A 24,138-nucleotide genomic window follows, 5' to 3' on the forward strand; every position below is an offset into this window, starting at 1 on the left:
CAAAGAAATAATCGTTACAAGGTTCACCAAGAGGACATTTCTATGTAATTCGAATTAGTGCAATTCGAATTACACATTCATAGTAATTCAAATCACACATATTCGAATTACACGCACATGCACACAAGCACTAATTCGAATAAATCTGATTCGAATTACACACACACAGTTACTCAGACTAATTCGAATCATGCTGATTCGAAATACAATGGGTATAATTCGAAATATGCTGTTTCGAATTATGAAGGGCCAGACGTGTATAAATATAATGTGAACGTGAATTCCTCTCATTAGAGTGACAAAATGGCAGTGAGGAGAGTTTTGTAGTGTTGGTGCATTACAGAGAATCAATTAAGAGAAAAACACGATCTGGTATGAAGTTCAATGATAAGGATCCTCTCAGTATTTTAATGAGACCTACGACGAGATATGATGACTTCGTGAATTCTATACTACAGAAACTTGGGCTGCAAGGCATGAAACGAGTTTAGAAGTTATTCTATCGCATTCCGATCTCAATGCTGCGAGAAGACGTGAAGTACGATTGTTTCACCATAGGGAGTGATGAGGATATGCAGGTCCTCTTCCATTTTTGTCGGCAGTTTCCCGAGGTCAGGACACCTGAGCTGTTGGCAAAGTTGGTTGATGTGGTATCTAGCTCGGGGGGTTCGAACCGAAATACCCACACTATAGGCACGGTAGAAGGTTCTAGCTCAAGACCTGTTGGTGCATCTTCGTCCGTCCTTGTGAATGAACCTCCAGACGAACCTGTCGCCTCCCCATCGTTCGCTGTTGATCTCAACTGTAGTCGAGGCGGAGGGGTTGGTATCGTGGATAGGGTACCGACTTCTTTACAGTGTGGGGCACCGGCTGGTATGGGTGATGCATTGCTGGATGATGATGACGATGATGACGCGGAGCCGGATCTCATTGCTGATGACAGTGGCGATGACATTGCAGCGAGTAATCCAGTTGGGGCTGGCGGTGGTTTTAGCTTTGGGACATAGCAGTACCCTCCGCACTTTTCATCTTTGGACTTGGATGCCATGAGACAGGAGGGGGTTCCTGGGCAGCCTACTGGATTTGGTGCTAGAGATGCCCAGGGGACTGGTGGTCTTACAGAGTTTCAGGTTGGTCAGCAGTTTCAGGATAAAGAAGAGGCTGTGTTAAGTGTGAAGACTTACAGCATCAGACACGGGGTACAGTACAAAGTGGTGGAGTCTAACTATCGCCGGTATGTAGGGAAGTGTTCTGAGTTTGGGAACGGGTGCACATGGTTGATTAGGCTAAGCCTCCGGCAGCGTAAGGGTATTTGGGAGGTAAAACGATACAACGGACCTCATACATGTCTCGCGACGTCGATCTCGAGCGACCACAGGAGTCTGGATTATCATGTGATCTCGGTCTTCATCATACCAATGGTTAGAGCTGATGTATCCGTCTGCATCAAGGTACTGCTGAATGCGATGGAGGCACACTTTGGGTTCAAGCCAACTTATAGGAGGATTTGGTTGGCGAAGCAGAAGGCCGTCGCCCATATTTACGGTGATTGGGATGAGTCATACAACGAGCTTCCACGGTGGGTCTTAGGAGTTCAAATGACGATGCCTGATAGTGTTGCAGTCCTGAGGATGAGTCCTGTTCGAGTGGGGGAGGGGGGCAGGTCGACGGCTCGCAAGCCTATTTTCACCGACTTTTCTGGACGTTCCCACCATGTATTGAGGCATTCCGACATTGCAAGGCGTTGGTGAGTATCGACGGGACCCACTTGTATGGTAAATATGGGGGTACGTTGCTCATCGCGATTGCACAGGACGGGAACTCCAACATCCTGCATGTTGCATTTGCACTCGTGGAGGGTGAGAATGCGGAGTCCTGGTCGTTTTTCTATCCCATCTCTGCCAGCACGTGACCCCACAACCGGGTCTCCTGGTTATATCAGATAGGCACAACGAGATCAAGGCTGCACTTGAGGCTCCCGATGGAGGATGGCTGCCTCCTGCTGCATACCGTGCATTCTGTATTTGACATGTGGCCGCAAATTTTGCCCTCACATTCAAGGGCAAGGACGCAAGGAGGCTTCTTATGAATGCAGCTTATGCCAAGACTGAGGTTGAATTCAATTACTGGTTTGATATTCTGCGGTTTGAAGACCCTACCATGTGTGACTGGGGCAAACAGGATTGACTATTCGTTGTGGACTCCAGTAGGTCTAAATTTAGGAAAGCGCCAGAAGATCCATGACTGAAGTAGCTGTAACGGTCCGGCTAACTTAACATGTCTGTTCGCCACTCGGCACATGCACCGGTATAACTACGAGAGAGCAGCTGATCCCCAGCTGTAGCCACCCATGTCCTCAAGCCTAGCTACGTATGGGAGCCACCTAATGTGAATGTGGTTGCCGGACTTATCGGCAAATAGCTGAGTCCCTAACAGCATCATGATATAGACTCGGGCATACCTCCTAACTGTCTCCTCATCGGCTCCCTCAGGGAGCTCTCCGAAGGTCTCCTGGAACCAGTTGCAGTTCAGTGCAAACTTCTAGATTTGGTTCGCAGGAGGTAACACACCAAGCAACTCCTGGAACCACACCCAAGCTAGCTGGCACCCTGGATGTATGTCTGGAAATCTGTTAGGCAACCACTAACATAACGTCCATCGATCGGCAGTCCTAACTGGTACGCCACGTCCTGTAGTGTGATAGTGCACTTCCCGAACAGCATATGAAATGTGTGCGTCTCCGAACGCCAGCGCTCAACGAAAGCACTGACCAGGGGCTCATCCAGTCTGAACCATCTCTAGTTCAGTCTCGCAAGATGGTATAAGCCGGCCATCTGCAAGTACGGAACGTACCTCTCGTCCAGACGCATACCCTGCTGTCGTCGCATGCTTGAGATGCATCGTTGGGGCTGCGAATATAGTGTACCAGAAAATTTAAAACAAATTTAATCATTCACTAAAAATACTGGTTCACTAAGAAAACCACTAACAAAACCACTAACAAAACCACCGACAAAACCACTAACAATACCACCATCAAAACCACTAACAAAACCACTAACAAAACCCCTAACAAAACCACCAAGAAAACCACTAACAAAACCACTAACAAAACCACCACCAAAAATTACTAACATACAAAACCATTAACAAAATCACTAATAAAACCACTAACTAAACCACTAACGAAACCATTAACAAAACCACTACCAAAACTGATAACAAAACCGTTAACAAAACCTCTAACAAAACCACATAGAAAACCACTAATAAAAACCATAAAATCATTCACAAACAATGTTACCAACGTCATTCACTATCAAAACCACTAACATAACATATATAAACAAAAAAATAAGTTATTCAATCCTACTTTTAAAAGAACAAGTTCGTACTAACCTCATCGTTGATGACACCAGCTATATGGGCTACTTCATCCAAACGATAAAGTCTGTCCGGATTATCCCCCATCGGCTAAATATTCTGCTCAAGCCTTTATTGAAGTTGTTTTGGGTCGTTTCCTCTGGGATTTAGTGTGGCGTGATTTTGGAATAGTGGTTCGAATGACGTTAGTTCGAACTCCTTTTATAGGCAAAACATGAGTAATTCGAAACACCCTGTTTCGAATTATTATGGGCGCCAATTCTTGAGTAGTTCGAAACTACCCAATTTGAATTAGTATGGATAACATGTGTGTAATTCGAATCACTCTAATTCGAATTAGTACTTGTGTATAATCCGAATTGCACTAATTCGAACTATATAGAAACGTGTATCTAATTGATTCATGTATCGTTTTTCTTTTTGGCTAAATTGTGAAATTTTAGTATGCTATTGGTTTATATGGTCATTTACCCTTTTTTATATCTGTAGAAGTTATTATTATTAATTAATTATACATCTAAATTATTTTTAATTAAAAAAGGAAAATATACATTAATTATTAAAAAAATACTCATGTTAAGATGGTATCTATAATAAAAGAATATTTGTGTAGAAGACTTTTATATATATATATATATATATATATATATATATATATATATATATATATATATATATAGTTATATGAAAAAATATATTTTTTAATGTTTAAAATAAATTTAAATTTATTCTTAATATTTTGATTGTTCTATTTATATCCTTAATATTTTATTTTAGCTATATTTATATATTTTGGTCTCAATTCATATTTTCTTTCGATATATCCTAGTTTTATGGTGGTTTTTTTTTAGGTGTTATCTTGTTGGTGAAAAAAAAAATAGAGACAAAAGAGGAAAGAAAATTAGAATTTTAAGTTTTTAACCAAAAGTTATAAATTAACTATGATGGAAAGTAAGATGTTACAAATGTTAGATATAAGTTTTCCACTTATTCTAATATTATGAACAAACATAATACTTTTTCATGTTATATATAATAATTATGTTAGGCTATATAAAAAAATCAATTATCAAATCAATTATTTATATAAAGTATATATCTAAATATAAAATATATATTAAAATAAATTAAATAATATATATTTACACATAAATATAGAAAAAAACTATTAATTTATTACTTGAAAAATTTAGCTACTGACACAACAACTCATAAATAATTTTAGAATGTAATAAAAATAATTAATAAATATAATTTTTTAAGTGACAAATTTTTTTTTTTTGTATTTAACAAACGACTTATTCATTTAATCTAAATTTTTGTGATAATATTTGAATAAATATTTAAAAAATTAACAAAAAAATTCAGACAAAATTTGATCTTTAATTTTTTTATTTTTTAAAAATATGTGATCATTCACAATAATTAAAAAATTACTTGACACAAATTATTAAATTTTAAAAAAAATATATCTTATTTTTTAAGTAATAATTACAAAAATTTATTTCAAAATCTGATATTTAAAGTCTTTTTAAGATTTTTATATTTAATATTTAATTTTTTTTATTACGTTTTTAAATTTTTTAAAAATTTATTTATCATTAGTATATTTTAAAGTTTTTTTGTTAACGATATAAAATTTTAAATACTATTTTAATAATTTATTTCACAAATATATTTTAATAATTTACTTCACAAATATATAATGATTGATTTTTTATAGGTTTAATTACTTTATTGGTTCTTATAGTTTCGTAAAATTTTCAATTATGTCCTTATACTTTTTTTCTTTTTAATTGAGTTCTTGCACTATTTTTTTTAATTAAGTCCCTTTTATTAGTAATTGGCTTAATTTTATAGGGACCTAACTAAAAAAAATTGGTATAGGGACCTAAATAAAAGAAAAAAAAGTGTAGGGATCCAATTAAAAATAAATTTGGTGCAAAGACTCAATTAAAAAGAAGAAAATATAGAGACCTAATTAAAAATTTTGCGAAACTATAGAGACGAATAGAGTAATTAAACCTTTTTTATATACACATAACATTTCAAACACTATTTTTGTTTTGATCCATACATAAAATCAAAGCTATTGATAAATAATTAATGTTGGAAGCGTGTTTGGAGATCAGGAACTTGAATGGGTGTATGTATAATGTATCTAACATCCGACATCTAAATCTAACAATCCGGCTAATTAATTAGTAGTTTAGTTAGTCAAAATCAAGGCTAGATTTCAACAACTAAAGTGGAACAAAGCAAGAAATCAAAAGCGAAAACTTCAACAATGACTAATATTTTATAATTTTTTTATTATACTAATATAATAATTTAATTATTTATTATAATAGATTTAATTATTTTAACAATTAGTTATTTAATTTAGAAATATATATTAATATACATAAATATATAAAATATAATAATTAATTTAGTAACTAATTTTTAATAATAAAACATTTTTTAACTAATTAGGACTTCACAAAATCCGGCCTGCTTAAAAAACTGGTTCGGACCCGATCACATTGGGTCAAAAATTGACCCGAATTTATTGAGATCGGGTCAGACCTGAAACCTAAAGAGCTTATCCAGTTTATTATTTCGATCAGACCAAGGTAAATGTTTGGGTCACCCGATCCGGTCCGAAGAGAGCAAATAAGGACTTCCCCACCAGCCGGATCCCAGAGCAAGCCACCTGCACTTGGTACTTCATCTTCATCATCATCACCATCACGTGTCTCAGGGCAACAGACGGTTTCTTAACTCTACACGCGCCACCGCAGCAGCAGCGAAGAACCTCCACACCACCGTATGCCGCTCGTTCTGTAACCACGCTCCTCAGGTAACAAAACCGTCTTTGGAAGAAGGCATTTCTGAAAAACTTGAATCTAATAATCTTTTTCCCTTGTGTTTAGGTTTCTCAAGAGCAGGTGTTGAATCAACAGTGTGGTTCTACTTGGGGAAGGCAGGAGGCTGGTAATAAAGCATACTTGCTCTTCCAACAGCAGAACAGAGCGCGTGAAGTATGTTACGAGAGTGTAAAATGTGGTAACGGTCTCCAATCTGCATGCCCTTGAGCAAGATTTTTGCTTTGATTTTTTGGTAAGAATGATAGTTGATATCACTGAATCATTTTCATTAAGTTGAGGGATTTTTATTTTTAATTTTTTTACAGTGTTGTTTAATGTTTTATCCATGTGCTGACTGCTGCGTTCATCATCTATTCATCTTTCAATTTCTGGTTCAATTTATTGTTAAGACCCGGTTTAAAATTGGCCCGAACTGATTGGATATTATCGGGTGAGGGGTCGGGTATGGGTCTAGGAAATGGACCCATCATAATTTAGGGTCGGGTTCGGATTTCTCGAGAGAATCTAATTCCTTTGCTTTCCAAACACCGCGTTAATTAATCTTAATCTTCATGGGCCAATTGGCGGCTATTAATCAAAACTATTTCTTCCTGAAATTTTGGATTATATAAAACTTGAACCCAATCGCTCCATAAACATACAACAGTAAGTTCTGATTCTTCTCCCTAACTAACTAATTAATCTGAAAGTCTTTCCTTCAAGGTGAGATATGCTATCCTGAGCACCTGAAAAAATTGATTTTTTTTTGTTATATATTTTATTTTCCAATTCCTTCTGCTTTATCTCAATGGGTTTGAATGATAAATGACATTGTGGGTGTAATTGTTTCAGATGGATGCACCAAATGGATCCCAAGATACTGAGCAAACCCTTGATTCACAAGTCAAAGCGTTCTTTGATTCTGCTCCACCTCTCCAGAATAGGAATGACATCATTCAGAAATTGAATCACTTCATTCAGCTGAATTCTTTATCTTCAGGCAAGTGATTGTGACAGTGACACTCTTTTGTATCCTATTGTATTGTGTTCTAGACCATTAAAAATTATGCTTTCTTTTATTGGCATTTCTCCTTTTGTGTTTTTTTTATGCTTGCCCTGCATAATGTGTGGTGGATTTTTGTTGTTGTTGTTGTTGCCTTCACAGAAAATGGGATAGGTAAGAGAATTGTTTGTGTGACTTCTGGTGGCACCACTGCTCCATTGGAGCAGCGGTGCGTTCGCTATGTTGACAACTTTAGTTCAGGTCATAGGGGAGCCACATCCACTGAGTATTTGTTCTTGCACTTGCTCTTGTTCTTGTTCTTGTCAATGAAACTTTTTCTTCGATATTTGTTTGGTGATCTCTTGGAGGGGAATGAATACTATGTTGCTGGTTATGTTGAGTGTAGGTATTTTCTGAAGGCGGGATATGCTGTGATCTTCTTGTACCGGAGGTGAATTTTTCTGTGTATCCTTCTTTTATGTTTGTCTTTTGTGTGTTGTTGCTTACTTACCTGTAACTCTTCAGAGGAAGTTTTCAGCCATTCTGTAGATCCCTTCCTGATGATCCCTTACTTGAATGCTTTGAGGCCACCGAAGGATTAAACATTCAAGGTCTTTGGTTTCTGCTTCATCCTCTTCTTGTACAATTAAAAAAGGGAAGGAAAAGAATATAAATAAAATGATACCAATAACTCTACTAGCAATGCTTCACATTAGAATTTGCACCAAAAATTGTGATAAACTGAAATGAAAGACTTGATCAGTAGGTCGTTAGTTGTATGAAACAATGATGTTAAGTGGCTTGTAAGATGTTTTTTTTCCCTCTTCCTCTAGAAGATTCTTAATTTTTATCTTGATTCACTAAAGGCTGACAAAATTCCATCATATATATAATTTCATCATATAATTCAATTTTCTTTGCTTTTTAATCTTGTCCTTAGATGAAGACCACTCAAAATGATACTTAATTGGATATTTTGTAATGATGTTATTTTGCATGCCCACTTCATTTCTTCTTATTTTGCTGTTCTATTCAAACATATGGGTTTTCTGCATTTTGCTGAATGCTGTTATATACTTCAGTCTGTGAGGCTTATTCTAAAGCAGTGAAGACCGCTATCGTGGATCATCATGCTGTATGATCTGTAGCTAAGATTTTGTCATTTCATCGTCTTTTTTTTTCATCTAATTCCATTTTGTCTTTGTTAATAAGTATAGCCTTACTATGATATCATACTATTGCAGGCAGTGGATAGTGGTCTCCTGTTAAAGCTTCCTTTCAGCACTATATTTGAGTATCTTCAGGTTAGCTTCACCCCATCACTGTAATTTCTTTGTATTAATTTCATGTAAAAATGCAGCAAAATCTGTTACATGGTGTATATAGTTTCTTCCTGTCTTGGTGTTTGCCAGCAATAATTTGTTTATTTTTTATTTTTCATTTTTCATTTCCATGGGTTCATCAGATTGCTAGAGCCACTTGTTATTTTGTAGCTTAACTTTAAGTGCTTAATAATTATATATCTTGGCACAAATTGATCATTGATCAATATGTTTTTTATTTTGTAGATGCTGCAAATAATTTCAAAGCCAATGAAGGATATTGGCCCACGTGCAATGTTCTATCTTGCTGCTGCGGTATCTGACTTTTATGTTCCTTGGAAGGACATGGTATAAAATTGATATGTTGGTTCTTCTTTCCATGAAAGTTTCATGCCTTATTAACTTCAATTTTGGCTTGAATCATTTTGTAATATGCTAAGATACAAGAATATTAACCATGTCAATTTCAACATCTGCGCTAGAGTTAGTTATTATTTAGAGAATTAGCATACAGATAACACTGCATAACTTAATTTGTCCTGCTTAGATGGTGAAAACTGAAAAGTATAAGCAGAAAAACATTTATTGAATCATCGGAACTATTTAAGGGTTATTTTGAGATTGATGATCATTGTGAAAATTGCTCTGCAAAGCTAGGATCTTGAAATTAAAACACCTCAAATTCATAAAATATATTTGACTTGGTAATATCTACTTGCTATATATTTATCCTATGCAGGTAGAACATAAAATTCAATCTGGATCTCACATCTTGGATGTGAAACTTGTTCCTGTGCCAAAGATGCTATCAGTGCTTAGGAAAGATTGGGCACCCCTTGCTTTTTGCATATCTTTCAAGGTATTGATGGGTTGGATATTTAGTCTTTATAATTTTTTGGAGTAATATTGTAATAGACTTACCTTTCCTCCCTGGGTAACAGTTAGAGACAGATTCAAACATTCTTCTAAATAAGGCGCGGGGTGCTCTCGAGAAGTACAATATGCATGCTGTTGTTGCGAACGAGCTCTCCACGCGCAAGGAGCAAGTGGTGGTTGTCACCATTGACGACAAGATTACGGTTCAACGAGATAAGAGTAAGGCTGATGATGATGTAGAGAATCCCCTCATTAAGCTTCTTTCTCAGAGACATTCAGCTTACATTGAGGATTCGAAGAGAATGAGGTGAATCACTTTTTGAGTCTGATCTTTTCGACTTCTTCTCCATGTTGCAATTGAGCAATTCCATGGCAAGACAACTCTCGTTGTATGTAATAAAACCATGAATAAATGAAAAGAAGGATTACACAATATAGATATATTGAGATTGTGGTTTTAGTAAATAAAGGAAGAGAAAATAGAAATAAAGGGTGTTAAAAAGGAGATAGTTTCAATAGGAGAAATAAGAAGTTTAAATTTTAATGTACTGTATCAAGGTTACAAATTTTCTACTTTTTTTTGAATATTTAACCATTAACATGTTTTGGATATGCAATTATGCATACTGGGACCAGATAACGCATTAACCATATTGGATTTAGCTTGTTTAAAGTATGAGTAAATAGCCAAATTGGTCCCCGAAAGATAGCCCATTCTTCAAACGAGTCCCCGTAAGAAAAAGATAATAAAATTTGTCCCCGAAAAATTTAAAATTGGTAAAGTTAGTCCTTCCGTCAGTTGGATGATGACGTGTCACGTTAAGTGCCACGTGGCATATGATGACGTGGAGGGCTAATGCCACGTGTCACAATATGATTGGTTGACATGTCAGATCGGTGACACGTGGCATGTCACGTGTCAGGTCAGTAACACGTGGCATGCCACGTGGCACTTGACTTGTAAAAAAGTTATTTATAATCAAAATAGTCCTTGAAAGTTCAGACGTAAGTCATTTTCATCCCTAAAATTTTAAAAATTAATCAAATTAGTCCTTATATAATTTTTTTATTTTTTCTTGATAATATTAAATTTAAAATATTTTTTGATACTACTAATTTTAATAGAAATGTAATTGACAATAAAAAATTAGTAATTGTATCTTTTCTTCTTAAAAATTTGTTCAATAAAATTATCTCTCTCCTCTAATTCTTGTCAAAATCTCTCTTATTCTTTTCTATTTTAAAACTTTTTTCTTACATTATTACATTTTGCTGGAATATATATATATATATATACTCAAAATTGAAATGTATGTATTTGTTACTCTAAATAAAGTTATATGCTCAAAATAAAAATTTATGTATGTTAACCTAAACAAATTTAATAAAAATTTATACATCTTTTTTTTCATTACGTTATTACTTTTATTTAGATTAACATACATAAATTTTGATTTTGAGCATATAACTTTGTTTAGGTTATATATATATTCCAGCAAAATGTAATAATGTAAAAAAAAGGTTTTAGAATAGAAAAGAATAAGAGAGATTTTGACAAGAATTAGAGGAGAGAGATAATTTTATTGAACAAATTTTTAAGAAGAAAAGATACAATTACTAATTTTTTGATTGTCAATTACATTTCTATTAAAATTAGTAGTATCAAAAAATATTTTAAATTTAATATTATCAAGAAAAAATAAAAAAAAAATTATATAAGGACTAATTTGATTAATTTTTAAAATTTTAGGGATGAAAATGACTTACATCTGAACTTTCAAGGACTATTTTGATTATAAATAACTTTTTTACATGTCAAGTGCCACGTGGCATGCCACGTGTCACTGACCTAACACGTGGCATGCCACGTGTCACCGATCTGACATGTCAACCAATCATATTGTGACACGTGGCATTAGCCCTCCACGTCATCATGTGCCACGTGGCACTTAACGTGACACGTCATCATCCAACTGACGGAAGGACTAACTTTACCAATTTTAAATTTTTCGGGGACAAATTTTATTATCTTTTTCTTACGGGGACTCGTTTGAAGAATGGGCTATCTTTCGGAACCAATTTGGCTATTTACTCTTTAAAGTATAGTACATGATACATCTCAATCATTGATGGAGGAAAGAAAAGTCAATAATCATAATTTTTTAAGATAACAATTACCATAACTACATATACATACAGGATGTCTAGGATTTCCTATCAAAGTAATTAAGTGCTACAATTGGGAAAGTAAAATCTCATTCATCTATACTGTACACCTATATTCCGTATAATAATATCATTAAAAATGAATTAGATTTGGGGAGGAAACATTATGGTATTGAATAAAATATTAGCTATTGATAAGTGGGAATTATGTCCCATTTTCATTCACCACTATCTGATTTAAGACCTTCTGCTGCCAAGAGCTGGCTGATAAGTTTATCTTGATCTTGCTCAGCCTTTCTTCTCATCAAATCTCTTTTCTTGAGAACAAGTGTGTACCTTTTAAGGGTATTGGAGAAATTCTTAGCAGCAGCTGCCTTCTCTCTAGCCAGAATCTTCCTTGCCTCATCAGGATCCATCTAAGATTTTACAAACTATTTCAGTCACATAAAAGTAAAAAAAAAAAGAAAGAAAAGAAACATAAGCATGTTATACTGTTGCCATTTCAAAACACAACTTCTACTTTAGGGTGAAAAACTACTTCCTTCTATTCAAAATAACTGTTGTTTTGACTTAATTTATGCCCTGTATTCTTTAAAATTCACTCAAACCTGGAAGTGATTAAGTAACTCAATCTGGCACGCTTATACAAAGGGAAGAAATTGATAGCATGTCCTACTTTTGCTATAGGATTGTAAGATCGAGGAATAAGGCAATTCAATATATCAATATGCGAACACTTTGTCGAACTGTATCAATTGTAGACATAGTTTTACCCACCAACCTTTGAAGTATAGAAATTAAAAGACAATGCACACAACATGTTCCAAAAATGTTAAAAGTTAGAAAAACAAAAGTTAAATATATTGAAGTTCCTCTATGAAAGATAAAACTTAACAAGTAACTAGAATCAACTGCGAAGATAGTCAGATAGTCAGATGCATAAAAGATATTACCTTCATAGGGTCGACTCGGTTATCCATATCATACTGTCTTCGCTTCTCATCGTCTATAAGTTGATTAAATATATATTACAAGTTGATTAAATAATGCAATAATTATATACAAATGTGTGTACATAACATTTGTTTAAATATTAATCACGGTTGAATTCATAATTTTTATCATATTAGAGTCCTATTATTTTAATTCAAGATGATTAGGCTCTCAATTTATCATTTTAACCACTACTTCACTTTAGAATTTTTTTTTTTTTAAATTCTATATTGCTTGCTGTCTTCTCATCATCATCCACGCTCTCGTTCACCATCCTCTGTAAAAAGATGTGACTGTTTGATTCTTTTTAGAACAAATTAATTATCTTATGTATTTAATTGCATACTTTTGTTTTAAAGATTTTACCGTGAACAATTTTACAAAATCAAAGATACAACTAAGCTTTTTTTTTTTTTTTTTTTTTTTTTTTTACAAAAGTCATGATGATTCATTCATTTATCTAAAATCAATGACATTACCACAAAGATCAATGACATTGCCACATGATTCTTAAATTTTAATTTTGCCTCGTATTTCATAATCGATAATGGTAAGAAGACAATAAAAAATAAGCGCTAACAATTTAAACATACCTTATTTAGTATTTATTAATTTTAGCTATAATTAATAAATACTAAATAAAATAAAATTTGACTGTTTTAGCTAATTTATTTTGTTTTTCAAATATTATTGTTTCATAATAATATATACAGATATTATTCTCTTTCATCTATCAATGTCACTCTATAGATTGATCCAAAGATTGATAGATAAAACGATCGATATGGAAAGGACTTTGCACAACTTGAGTCATTGCTATATGCAATGAAATGAGAAGCATCTAGAGAGGTTGAGATGGACAAGAAGCAAAAAAAAAAAAAAAAAAAAAAAAAAAAAAAACTGAGAGAATGAAGTCTTTGCAAATATTGCCCCAAAGCCAGCAATCCTTGAGCAGCTTGATGTGTTGTTAGGATCCTTCACATGTGTTGTTAGAATCCTAAGATGATTTGTCTGAATTCATTATCGATCGGATAAATCTTTTAGCGATGGAAGAACCAATCTGTCTGACAGAAGTAATTCTTAAGGAAAAAATTTATATAACTAAACTTTTCGGTTGTGAAGGAGAATTTTCTGCAATAGAGGTGACAATGATTTTGTTCTCATTGTCACCGGTGAATTTTCTGTAGAAAGTGAGTTCTCAACAATATTCTCCATGTGTTTAAACCAAGGCCAGTAGCTTGTAGTGATGTATCTGCTGCTAATCTGTGCCTCTCGAGTTTGTACTTCTTATTCAGAAAAGGACATTAAAATTTGATAGAATGGTGATATTAATTATTTAACATTGAATTTATAGTAAGACTACATTAAAACTAAATGAGACTTTTTTGAATTCAATTAGAGCATTTTAAACTTTAAAGACCAAAACAGAATTAAGTCCAAACGTAGAGAATCAATTTAATACTTTACCCTATTCATATCACATATTTGTTTACAAGATTTTACAACTATATATGTGTCCCTAAATTACTTTACAAGTGTCAATTTGTATTATGAGTTTGATAGCTAAATTCCAACTTTATAACAAACATGGGTCTTACATATTTTCAGTTTATAGATTTGATTTCATATATATAGTCTTCAAAATTTCTGTCACCATCCCAAGATATTATTAAATGTAGACCTCTTTTATTTAGTATTTATTTTATTTGATCCAGATGACCATAATTAGAAGGAATAAAAAATGTTTATGATAAAATATAACATGATTGCTATTTCACAAATTAAACCATTTTTTCTTAGGATACACAAAATGGTCTCTTATATATCGTTACCTGTTACTACTTGATTATGCTATTCTATTTTTTAAAAAGTTGAATTATCTTTTCGACATTTGTTTTGCACCAACAAATTAAGTTTATGTAATTACGCCAACATCTCGAATTTTTTCGAATTTTAGCAATTTCATCATTTTGAGTTTCAACAGTTTTGTCTGCTCTCAATAGTACTCTGATACGTTTTAAATTCCTGCAATTTTGTCTGTACTTTTTTTTCGTAATTTTATTTACACTCCAATTTTATGTAGTGATTCCAAAATATTTGAGAATTTTATTTATATACTATTATAATTTTTTTATTTCGTCATGTTTTTAATAAATTGCAAACTCAAATAACTTGAGTTAAGGAAATATCTATAAAAATTGTAGATAGTTTTGGAAAAAGGAAAAAAGTAAAATTAAGAGAAAGTAACGTTATCAATTTAGGAGTGACATTATCATTTCCTATTAATTTTATATATTTAGATTGATATTAGATTAATTACATAATTATGATTAAATTATATCGTTGGCCTATAAATAAATACTTTTTATTGTATATTGACATAATAAGATCTGAATATCAAATTTATTTTTAAATTAATGAATTCTAAAATCGCAATTGATATACATTAGTTATTATTATTGACATAAAAATCATATATCAAATATTATTTAAACCATGTATAACCAAGTGTTTTATAAAAGGCTTATTCAACGGAGATATAAATTATAAAGTAGAGTTTTTTTTTATCAAGTTAATAATTATAATAACAAAATAGTTATTGGACAATTGAAGAATATATAATTAAATAGACCTGTAAAGTTGCAAACCAAGATATTATCATCCTTGATCTATAGGTATGTAGTTACTTGTCCAACATATGATCCATAAACTGTGTTTATGTTGAAATGAATTAAACAAACACAAGTAGCTCATGGACCTTTGGGATTATATTTTGATAATCCTCAAAATTCAAAACAATTTTAAATTCAAACCAAATTAGTTAACAAAAATAAAATGAGTTTGAAGCCACCAGCAACACAATAATTGAAAAACAAAATATTTTGATTAACTAGTTTAGTAGAGGCTGCGCGAACGCAAGCCTCCGCTGTCACAAATTATGACGTAGACTCCACCACTTAGGTAGATCTTAGGATAGCACCCCTCCCAAGTGCAATGGAGGTCGCTATCCTAGGCCATGGGCCTTTTTGATCACTCATCAACCCCGTCCAGGTAAGTATGTTGTAATTGCTGTTATGCCTTTCATTTTATATTGCATTGCAACATTCTCAGAGACATATTTCTCCGATGTGGTACATCAGTATAGTGCGTCTTCTTTCCATCCATAAACAAAAGAACATGAGAAATTTCAAACAAAAAAGGATCAACTACACATGTAAGAAAAAGAAAAAGCAAGTAACAAAAGAAGAAAAAACCAACAAAAAAAGAATTAGAGAAAACCTCTGAAGAACAAAGTAAATTACGGGTATGAGAATGAAAGTGATAATGAGCCAGAAGATATAAAAAGAAACAATCAAGATTTGAAAAATTAGATCTCAACTGATAATGTATTGCAGATGAGGAAACAACTTTGAAACAACTTAAGAGGACAGCCATAAATGAAAGAAAAGCTCCAAAGAAAGTTAGCATAAAAACAAGGCCTACCTAGAGAAAGGAAGAGAACTAATTCTAGTATGTTAATGATACTAAACCCGTAGTAATGATCTCTCTCTTTATTATTATTATTATTATTTTGGTATTTTGGGAAGCAGTAGAGAGTGGGTTATATAAATAAGTGTGTGTGACTATTCATGGCTAAGAAAATGAATCATAGCTTCTAGTGCAGCAAATCCAAGTGATATTGATAGAAGACCATGGTGTATTTTTTGGATGTTATTTGATATGATTTTGATGTTGTGTGTTTTGATATATAGATATCTTCTTGACTAAGCCGTTTAAATGGTATCATTTTGAAGAACTTTTATCTAGGTATTAGTTTTAGTAGGGAGAGTATTTTGTTTTGCTTGTGATTCTAGTTGGAGAATTGGTATTTGTGATATTTTGTAAGAATTTATTGCTTGTTTTCTTCCCAATAGAGTCCAGAGTTTTGAACCAATTGAAAAAACAAATGCCATTTAACAACTGATTCAGAGTTTTCCTAGCAATCAAATTCCTAGAATTAGCATAATTTACCATAATTGAAAGAATGTGGAACCATAAACTCTATAGGCAAATTTCAAACATTTTTTTATGATTAAAATATCAATATTTGTATTGTTATGTAGACAAAAATAGTTCATGTACTCTTTAGAAAATGTAATGCGAAAGAAATTCAATTTTATCATAGTTTTTTCATCCCTCTAGTCTCAGGTATTAATAAATTAGAGGTCCAGTAATTTTAGAGTACAAATTTTATTTTCATTTATGGTGGATGACTCAAAGTTGGGATAGTGTTAATTAGGTTGGTCCGTCTAAATTAAAAATTTAGTTTGAAAATTGGTTAAATCAGGAGATGACATGTATGAAGAAAAAAAAAATGAATTATTATAGTTTTTGCTATTTTAATTTGTGGTCTATTTGGAATTGTAGGAATCAGAGGGTGTTTAAGAATAATATTATCACATGAGAGGGTACTTGGAAACAAATACAAATTATTGTAAATAAACCTATGGTATGTTGAGAATAAGAAAAGGAGAATTGATAGTGCACAAATAGAACCTAAAGGATGTGAAAAAGAATGGATTTGGTGGTATTATATAATTATAGTCGAGATCTGAATATTTTTTTGCACACAAATACTTAACAACAAAAAACGGAGAATTGGTATGCTTCATGAGGGATGTCATACAAGAAAAGATGAAAGGGGATGCTGTTTTGAAAGGAATAATTATGACAATCCAATTTCTTTTGGAAGAAATGAATTTGAAAGAAGAGGAAATAAAAATAGTATCAGAAAATAGATGTGTGGTTGAGTGGATTAAAGGTAAGAATGAGACTGATTGGGAGCAAGATTCTTGAAAAATAAAATGATATCTAATAGAGAGATGTTCAAGAACTTGACCTTGGAATATAGAAGAATTCAAAATGAAAAGACAATGGGAGCTTACGGCCGATAGCAATCTGGCTAAATGGGTGCAATCGATCTTGTAACAACAACAATTATAGAGTTCGACGATAATTTTGAGCATGAGAAGAAACTTATTATCAGCATTGAATTATGAGGTCTAAAGTTTTTATTTGTTATTGTTATTATTGTACAATTTCTAAGAAACTTTTGTGATGTTTTAGTTGTACGGTTGGATCTTAGTTCATCTTTGATGGTAATGTCAAAGGAGACAGATTGAAAGTCCATGTAAATTTTTACTCTCCCTTTCAAGTCGAGTGGCAAACTAAATAAAAAAAAAAGAATACATAACCCCTGGAATCTCGAGTATAAAAAAATATTAATAAGTTAATTATCATTAAATTTATACTTGCCAATTGCCATTACTAATGGTGACAATCTCTTGAGATAAAATAAAACCCATTAAATTGTTTCATTGTATGTGAAATGTTGAAATACTTTAGGAGTTCAATGAAAAAATAAAGAATCCCGCTCGGGAGCCAATGAAGTATCTATACAATGGTTACAATGGGCTTTAGAATTAGCCCAATAAAATAAAAATACCCCCTTCACCCACCAAACCCTAACTTTGACTATTCAAGTTTTAACCATCCTCCCCCCACCTACCCAAATTCGAAAATACAGCAGCCACACCCCAACATCCCCTACCGTCAGCGCTGCAATAGAACCTCCAGCGGTAGTCCACTGCAAACTGGACATCCGGTGCCACCCACACTCTCCTCCCGCAAGAATCAAGGTCGGCCATTCACGGAGGTCGCGCGCTGCTCCCCTCTTCCTGTGCGCCTTCCTCACACCACCGTTGAATGTTGACGTCGCCGAGGAGCTACCGGTAGCCGTTGCCGCGCCGCCAACCGTACGCATCCGAGGTCGCACACCATCGCATCTGACCCAGTGCTGACCGCCAGAGCTTCTTCGCCCCGCCGCTGTTTTGGCATGAATGCCCCCAACGCCGTAGTTTCCCCCTCTTGCGCGCTGCTACCAAAGGTTAGTTGCTTGTTGGTTGTTTATTTCATGAATAGCTGTTGATGCAAAAGATTTAGTTGATGTTTGATTTATTGCACTGATTTGGAAGAAAACTTACTGTGGTTGGTGCTGATTTCCTGGTTTTTAACCACTGTCGTTTATATACTTTTTTAATTTGGGTTATGTTTGTCCAGTCAGAGGAGCTCCTGGTTGCTGTCGCCGCGCCGCCAAACTTCCGCACCCGGCGTCGCACTCTCTCGCACCAGACCCGATGCTGACCGCCTCCCTCATCGCTACTTCAATAGGTTAATTGATGGCTATGGGTTTACTTGATAAATGGATGTTTATTCAACGGCTTTGGTTAAGTTATTGGATTTTTCTTCTTCTGTACACCATTTTTATTATTTGAATAATTTGTTTGATGTTTATTATCAACTATAGCGGTTGTTCAATTTACTATGTATGCGGATGTTCATTTTATTCTGTGTTGGAATTGAGTTTCACTCTATTTTATTGGTTCAAGTGAAAGCAATCATTTAGTTATACTTTGATGAATTTAAGATTTTTTTCTCATCCCTATTTACTTTTCACTAGGTTGAAAAGTAAAAAGTTTTTGGTGTTGAAACCTGAAAATTTTGATACTTGAATTGGCCATTTTTATGGGTTTAATGCTGCCAAATAAGAAACCAAACATGTCTATTATTTTGTAGTTTCTAGGCTTAATTCTTGCTATGTCATGATTTATGAATAAAAGTGCTGATGCATTTTTTTCCATCTATTATTTTTTAAAGAAATTCAAAATTTGTTTATTCATTTATTCATTTTGTTCGTTTTTGTTATAAGCAGGCTAAGCAGAAGCAAAAAGGTGCAGACCGAATGATGCTACCTAGTGTGGAAGGTCAAGCAGGAGGAAAGTGGATTGTAATTAACTCTGGTACTTATTTATTATAATTATATGTGTTTCTTTTCCATCATTCTTTGTCTCTTTTCAAATTTTCTTGTCAAATTTAGAGAATCAACAAATCGAGGTGAAATCTAAGTATACAGGTAGTGATATTCAGAATGACATGCAACACTCAAAGTACATTACCATATTGGTTAAGAAAAAGAAACGTGCTTTTATCTTGCATAGTGTTTTATATTTTTTTTTATATTTGCCTTTTTAACGTTTGTTTTAAAGTAAATGTCAATTTATTTGTTGGGTTTTCTTATTCTAAACATTTTTTTCTACACACTAGTAATTGATATGCCTAAAAAAATTGAGCTATGCTTCTATTTTCCAGTGCATATTGGCTATCGCACAGGTTATAAAAGGGAAGAGCAAAGAAGAGAAAGAAGGATCACAGGTATAATCTCTAGCAGCCAAAATGTTGGAGAAAGATTATAAGTAGAAAGCTCTTGACAAGCTTCTTTAACTTACGACTGCCTTGACGACCTAAACACTATCATCATGATGCAGCATTATTAAGGGTATCTTTTTTCCTTGATAGGAATTCGGTTTGATTGACAAGGAGCTGGCTCCCTTCAAAAGTTCATAGAATCCATTGTTTCTAAACGCTACAACATTTTAGATTTCATTTCATTTATCTCATTTCAGTTCTTAAAAATTAGCATTGTCATGGAATTCATCTTATTAGAACCAAGTGTTTCTCCTCATATGTGTGTGTGCATGCGTGTTTGTTCTATTCATAAGACAGTGTGATGTTTTTCTAGTCTCAAACATATAGATGTTCCGTTCATTTTTTGAACTTGTATGACTCTAGTGTTGCAAAATCGGGTAAATTTGAGTTAGATCCAGTCTAATCAAATAAACATCTACTTAAACATAAAAATTATTATCCGCACACCTAGTGAGTTGAACATCCGGCGTGTTTTAATTGTACTTATTTAAATTCAATCCAATCAAATAAACATCCACTTAAGAATAAAAATAACCATCCACATACCTAGTGAATTGAACATCTGACATATTTTAATTGTATCTACTTAAATTCAATCCAATCAACTAAACATCCACTTAAAAATGAAAATAATCATCCGCATACCTAGTAAAATGAACATCTGATATATTTTAATTTAAAAATATGATTTGGAATTGACCATTTCACTAGTGATCAATGATCATGTACTCCAGTTAGCCAGCAATAGCAAGGTAACTATTTTGTGATAAAACTAACTTATTCTTTTTGTTTAATGCATTTTATTATTTCTTTGGGTTCTAAAGGATAAAAATTAATTACTTAACCCTTCATTTTCTCATTATTGTTACCTTTCAAGCATTGATGACATAAATATATTATACTTTAAAAGGGATTACAACCATCTGAATGATGCAAATGCATGAACCATATATATAGATGCAGGTTAATTTAGAAAAATATTAAAATCAAAGGTGAGTTCACTCTTATTTAATCTTTGTCACAATTTAATTTACACCACTATCTATAAAATTTATATATATTGAGAATGATAACATTTTCTAGTAACTCTTTCTAACGACTAAAAGATTAATTTGATTTTAATACATTGTCAGTGTAAATTAGTTTTATGCGTGTATCTAATTATTGTTACTACTATTTTAGTTTGATTGCATGAATAATTATCTAAAAAAATAGATGTGATTGATCAATAAGGTAAAACGTTTTACACAATCAGTGCATCAAAATTAATTTCCTTAACGATATAAGAAATTTTGCTTTATATATTCACATAAGGTACATAATAATTAATTAATACGAAAAATCATACATCCACTTGAAAATGAAAATAACCATTTGCATACCTATTAAACTAAACATCCAGTATAATTTAATTGTATCTACTTGAATCTAATACTAACAACCAAACATCCACTTAACAATGAAAATAACCATCCGTATACCTAGTAAAATGAACATCCAACATAATTTAATTGTATTTACTTGAATCCAATCCAACCAACTAAAAACTTAATAATTATATTCCAAATCTCTGACATTCTTGAAATTTGTCACATGGCACAGTCTCACATTTTGGATATGCTTTCAATGCTGCGTCCTCACTATATGCTCCTGGAAGACCCTGTATCAAGTAATTAACAGGTTAACAAATTTAATGTTGTCGTGAACATTTTACTTAAAAATAAGCTATACAGAATTATACTTGATAGGCCACTCACACCTTTGATCCATCTCTTGGAGAAGAAGAAACATAAATTGCTGTCAATGGCCCTGCAATAAAGAAAGTCATATAACTATGCTGAAAGTAAGAGTAAGACAGGAAAGAAGATTTTACTGATAGGATAAAAACATTAGTTGCATCCATTATACTATGAAGTTGTGTTTACATGTGCATGCATATGCATGTAACCATGAGTGCATGCTTTAAAGTGTTTCTTAACGGATGTACAGTGTTATAGTTAAAAGCATCAAATTTAAGCTTAATTATTCTACTGTAGAAAGCAAGATCAAAGTTATACTTAACTATTTATTATATATCATATGAAAAATATTTATTCTTCATACCATTATTGCTAAGTCAACATGTTAGATTGTCAGCATAAATCCTCTATTACTCACCAAAAAGACACTAGATGAAATGATCATGGTTAATCATTAAGAAACTTTGAAATTCTATGACACACTTAATTTTATCCCTTTTGCACATAATGTTCAATCACAAATGTCAGACTTGCACCAAAACACCATGTGTTTAAAGGAAAGAGAGCATCAAAAACAGAAATACAGTTGAGAGAGATGCCTTTGGGGCACAAAGTAAACTAAAAAGTTCATAATATGGCATGTCATTTCTTATCCAATTACCCCTCTACCTACCATACCTCTTAAGCTCTCTACAAATTTTAAGAAAGAATAATTCAATAGCATATGAATATCATTCAACTGCGAGTAGCATAGTAGGACAGAAACAAGAGACATTACAACAATCATGTGCAACTGTGCATCCAACATAAATTGGGGGTCTCAAGTATATTGAAATAAAATATTGGAGCCTAATTTGTGATCATAATAAACATAAAATAGAAAACTTTGCTCAATGCTGGTATCATGTGGTTAATAAGCAAGACAATTCTATGAGAAACAATTAAATCTTTCAAGCCATTACCCCAAATTAAGACATAGCAGCCAATAATCACAATTTGATTACTCAATGGTGGCAGAACAAAAGAATTCTATTAAAAAACAGAAAGACAAACTTGATAAAGAGGGAGACAAAAAGTTAAAAACTTGAAACTCACTAGGAAGGAGGTTTACATCCTTGTGAAAGGCCTTAGAGTCTTTGTAGTGAGAAGCATCAGCAGCAAGAGATGAGTCAACTAAGAAGACGCGGTGGACGTTGACGGGGGAAGAAGAGAAGCGTCGCGATCAGGCAGAGGGAACGGTGGCGTTGGATTTGTTGACGGCAGACCACAAGCGGTGCAAAGAAGACGCGGCGTTCAGAGATGAGTTTGGTGAGACACAGGGCCACGCGGCGTGCGGATGTCCGCGGCCAGGCTGTGGCGGTCTCCTGCGTCAATGGCAGTGGCTGTCGCGGTCTGCAATGAGGACGGGGGTGGCATGGTGACGATGCGAAGAAACGGAACGTGGTGTTGTTAGGAGTAGGGTAGGGCGGCACGGCGTAGGAGGTTTAGGAAAGAGGATTTAGGATTTGAGTTTCTTTTGGGTTTTTTTATTTTTAAAAAATTTAAATTTTGAAATTAATTAACTTAATTTGATATTAATTTCAATTTGATCCTTATTGTACACATTGTACACTAAAGTCATTGGCTATTCATACTTTCTCAAAAATAAATTCGAATCATTATGGGTAACAATAAATCTACATAAACCTATTAACTCCTACATGAAAAGAAAAGAAAAAAAAATTGTTATTTCATTGAATGCAAAAAATTGAAATCCAAAAAACTGAAAAATTTAATGTAAAACATAATTTTATCATTCACATTAAACTCAGTTTAGATAGGGACCGCGCGAACGCAGGTCCCCACTACCACAAATTATGACGTAGGCTCCACCACTTGGGTAGACCTTAGGCGAGCACCCTTCCAAAGTGCAATGAAAGTCACCAGCCTAGGTCATGGGTCTTCTTGTTCACCCATTGACCCCGTCCAGGTAAGTATCCTTAAATTGTTATAGTGTCTCACTTTTTATAGCGTCTTATAGACTTCTCACCCTCCTCTTCACTCGATGTGGGACTTTAATGCCAGACACATTGCCTCTTGCCTCATGCTCTCGACGTGGGACTTGAATATTTCATTCAATGAACCCAATAAATAGCTGGTTATTAGTCTCTAGTTGAAGTGATTCTCAGTAATGAAATGTGAAAAAGAAAACTTTCACATTCCAACTTCCAAGAATGACAACATATTCAAAAGTCGGAAGACAAGAAAAACAAAATTACAAAAACGAAGTATCTGAAAAATGAAGAGAACCATTTTTATCAAAACTTATCAAATGATACCATACTTATTATTTTAGATGTTCATCTTTAATTTGTACCAGGAGAAAAAAGAATTAGAATATTTGGAGTCTTGCACAAATACTTAAAAAGCATATCTCAGATTACAATTTTTTTTCCCATTAGGATACATTAATTTATTTATTTATCTATTCTTATCTTACGTCATATTTTCATAGTTCCACA

The 24,138-nt window shown here is 33.2% G+C and overlaps 1 protein-coding gene and 2 non-coding genes across 8 annotated transcripts; 1 reads left to right on the forward strand and 2 right to left on the reverse strand.

Moving 5' to 3' along the window:
* Positions 1-6,009: 6,009 nt before the first annotated feature.
* Positions 6,010-10,069, forward strand: LOC107624942 (phosphopantothenate--cysteine ligase 2). 6 transcript variants are annotated; one of them, XM_021115482.2, is made up of 11 exons: positions 6,010-6,226; positions 6,300-6,486; positions 7,086-7,233; positions 7,399-7,522; positions 7,643-7,687; positions 7,762-7,847; positions 8,319-8,371; positions 8,481-8,540; positions 8,805-8,906; positions 9,298-9,417; positions 9,500-10,069. In XM_021115482.2, the coding sequence occupies exons 3-11, from the start codon at positions 7,086-7,088 to the stop codon at positions 9,743-9,745; spliced, it is 984 nt and encodes a 327-aa protein (XP_020971141.1). In that variant the 5' UTR covers positions 6,010-6,226; positions 6,300-6,486; the 3' UTR covers positions 9,746-10,069. The 6 variants fall into 6 exon arrangements, with proteins under 6 accessions (XP_020971141.1, XP_088361297.1, XP_016182922.1 ...); XM_088505171.1 differs by having other exon boundaries at positions 6,073-6,226; positions 7,399-7,687; XM_016327436.3 differs by lacking the exons at positions 6,010-6,226; positions 6,300-6,486 and adding an exon at positions 6,780-6,899.
* Positions 10,070-15,491: 5,422 nt separating this feature from the next.
* Positions 15,492-15,652, reverse strand: LOC148573065 (U1 spliceosomal RNA). The gene has a single exon (XR_015905531.1). It is a non-coding gene; the product is annotated as a U1 spliceosomal RNA (small nuclear RNA).
* A 7,801-nt stretch (positions 15,653-23,453) lies between these two features.
* On the reverse strand, positions 23,454-23,614 carry LOC148573066 (U1 spliceosomal RNA). The gene has a single exon (XR_015906529.1). It is a non-coding gene; the product is annotated as a U1 spliceosomal RNA (small nuclear RNA).
* Positions 23,615-24,138: the final 524 nt, after the last annotated feature.

Source organism: Arachis ipaensis, chromosome B2 (genome assembly GCF_059453495.1).
Source record: "Arachis ipaensis isolate K30076 ecotype BB chromosome B2, ASM5945349v1, whole genome shotgun sequence".
Lineage (NCBI taxonomy): Eukaryota > Viridiplantae > Streptophyta > Magnoliopsida > Fabales > Fabaceae > Arachis > Arachis ipaensis.

What these genes read in the sequence shown, in the direction of transcription:
- LOC107624942 (XM_088505171.1), top strand. Translation starts at nt 7,086, where the DNA reads ATGGATGCACCAAATGGATCCCAAGATACTGAGCAAACCCTTGATTCA. An exon ending in GTGATCTTCTTGTACCGGAG is followed by an intron (nt 7,688 to 7,761) that starts GTGAATTTTTCT and finishes GTAACTCTTCAG; the next exon opens with AGGAAGTTTTCAGCCATTCT. An exon ending in CGAAGGATTAAACATTCAAG is followed by an intron (nt 7,848 to 8,318) that starts GTCTTTGGTTTC and finishes TATATACTTCAG; the next exon opens with TCTGTGAGGCTTATTCTAAA.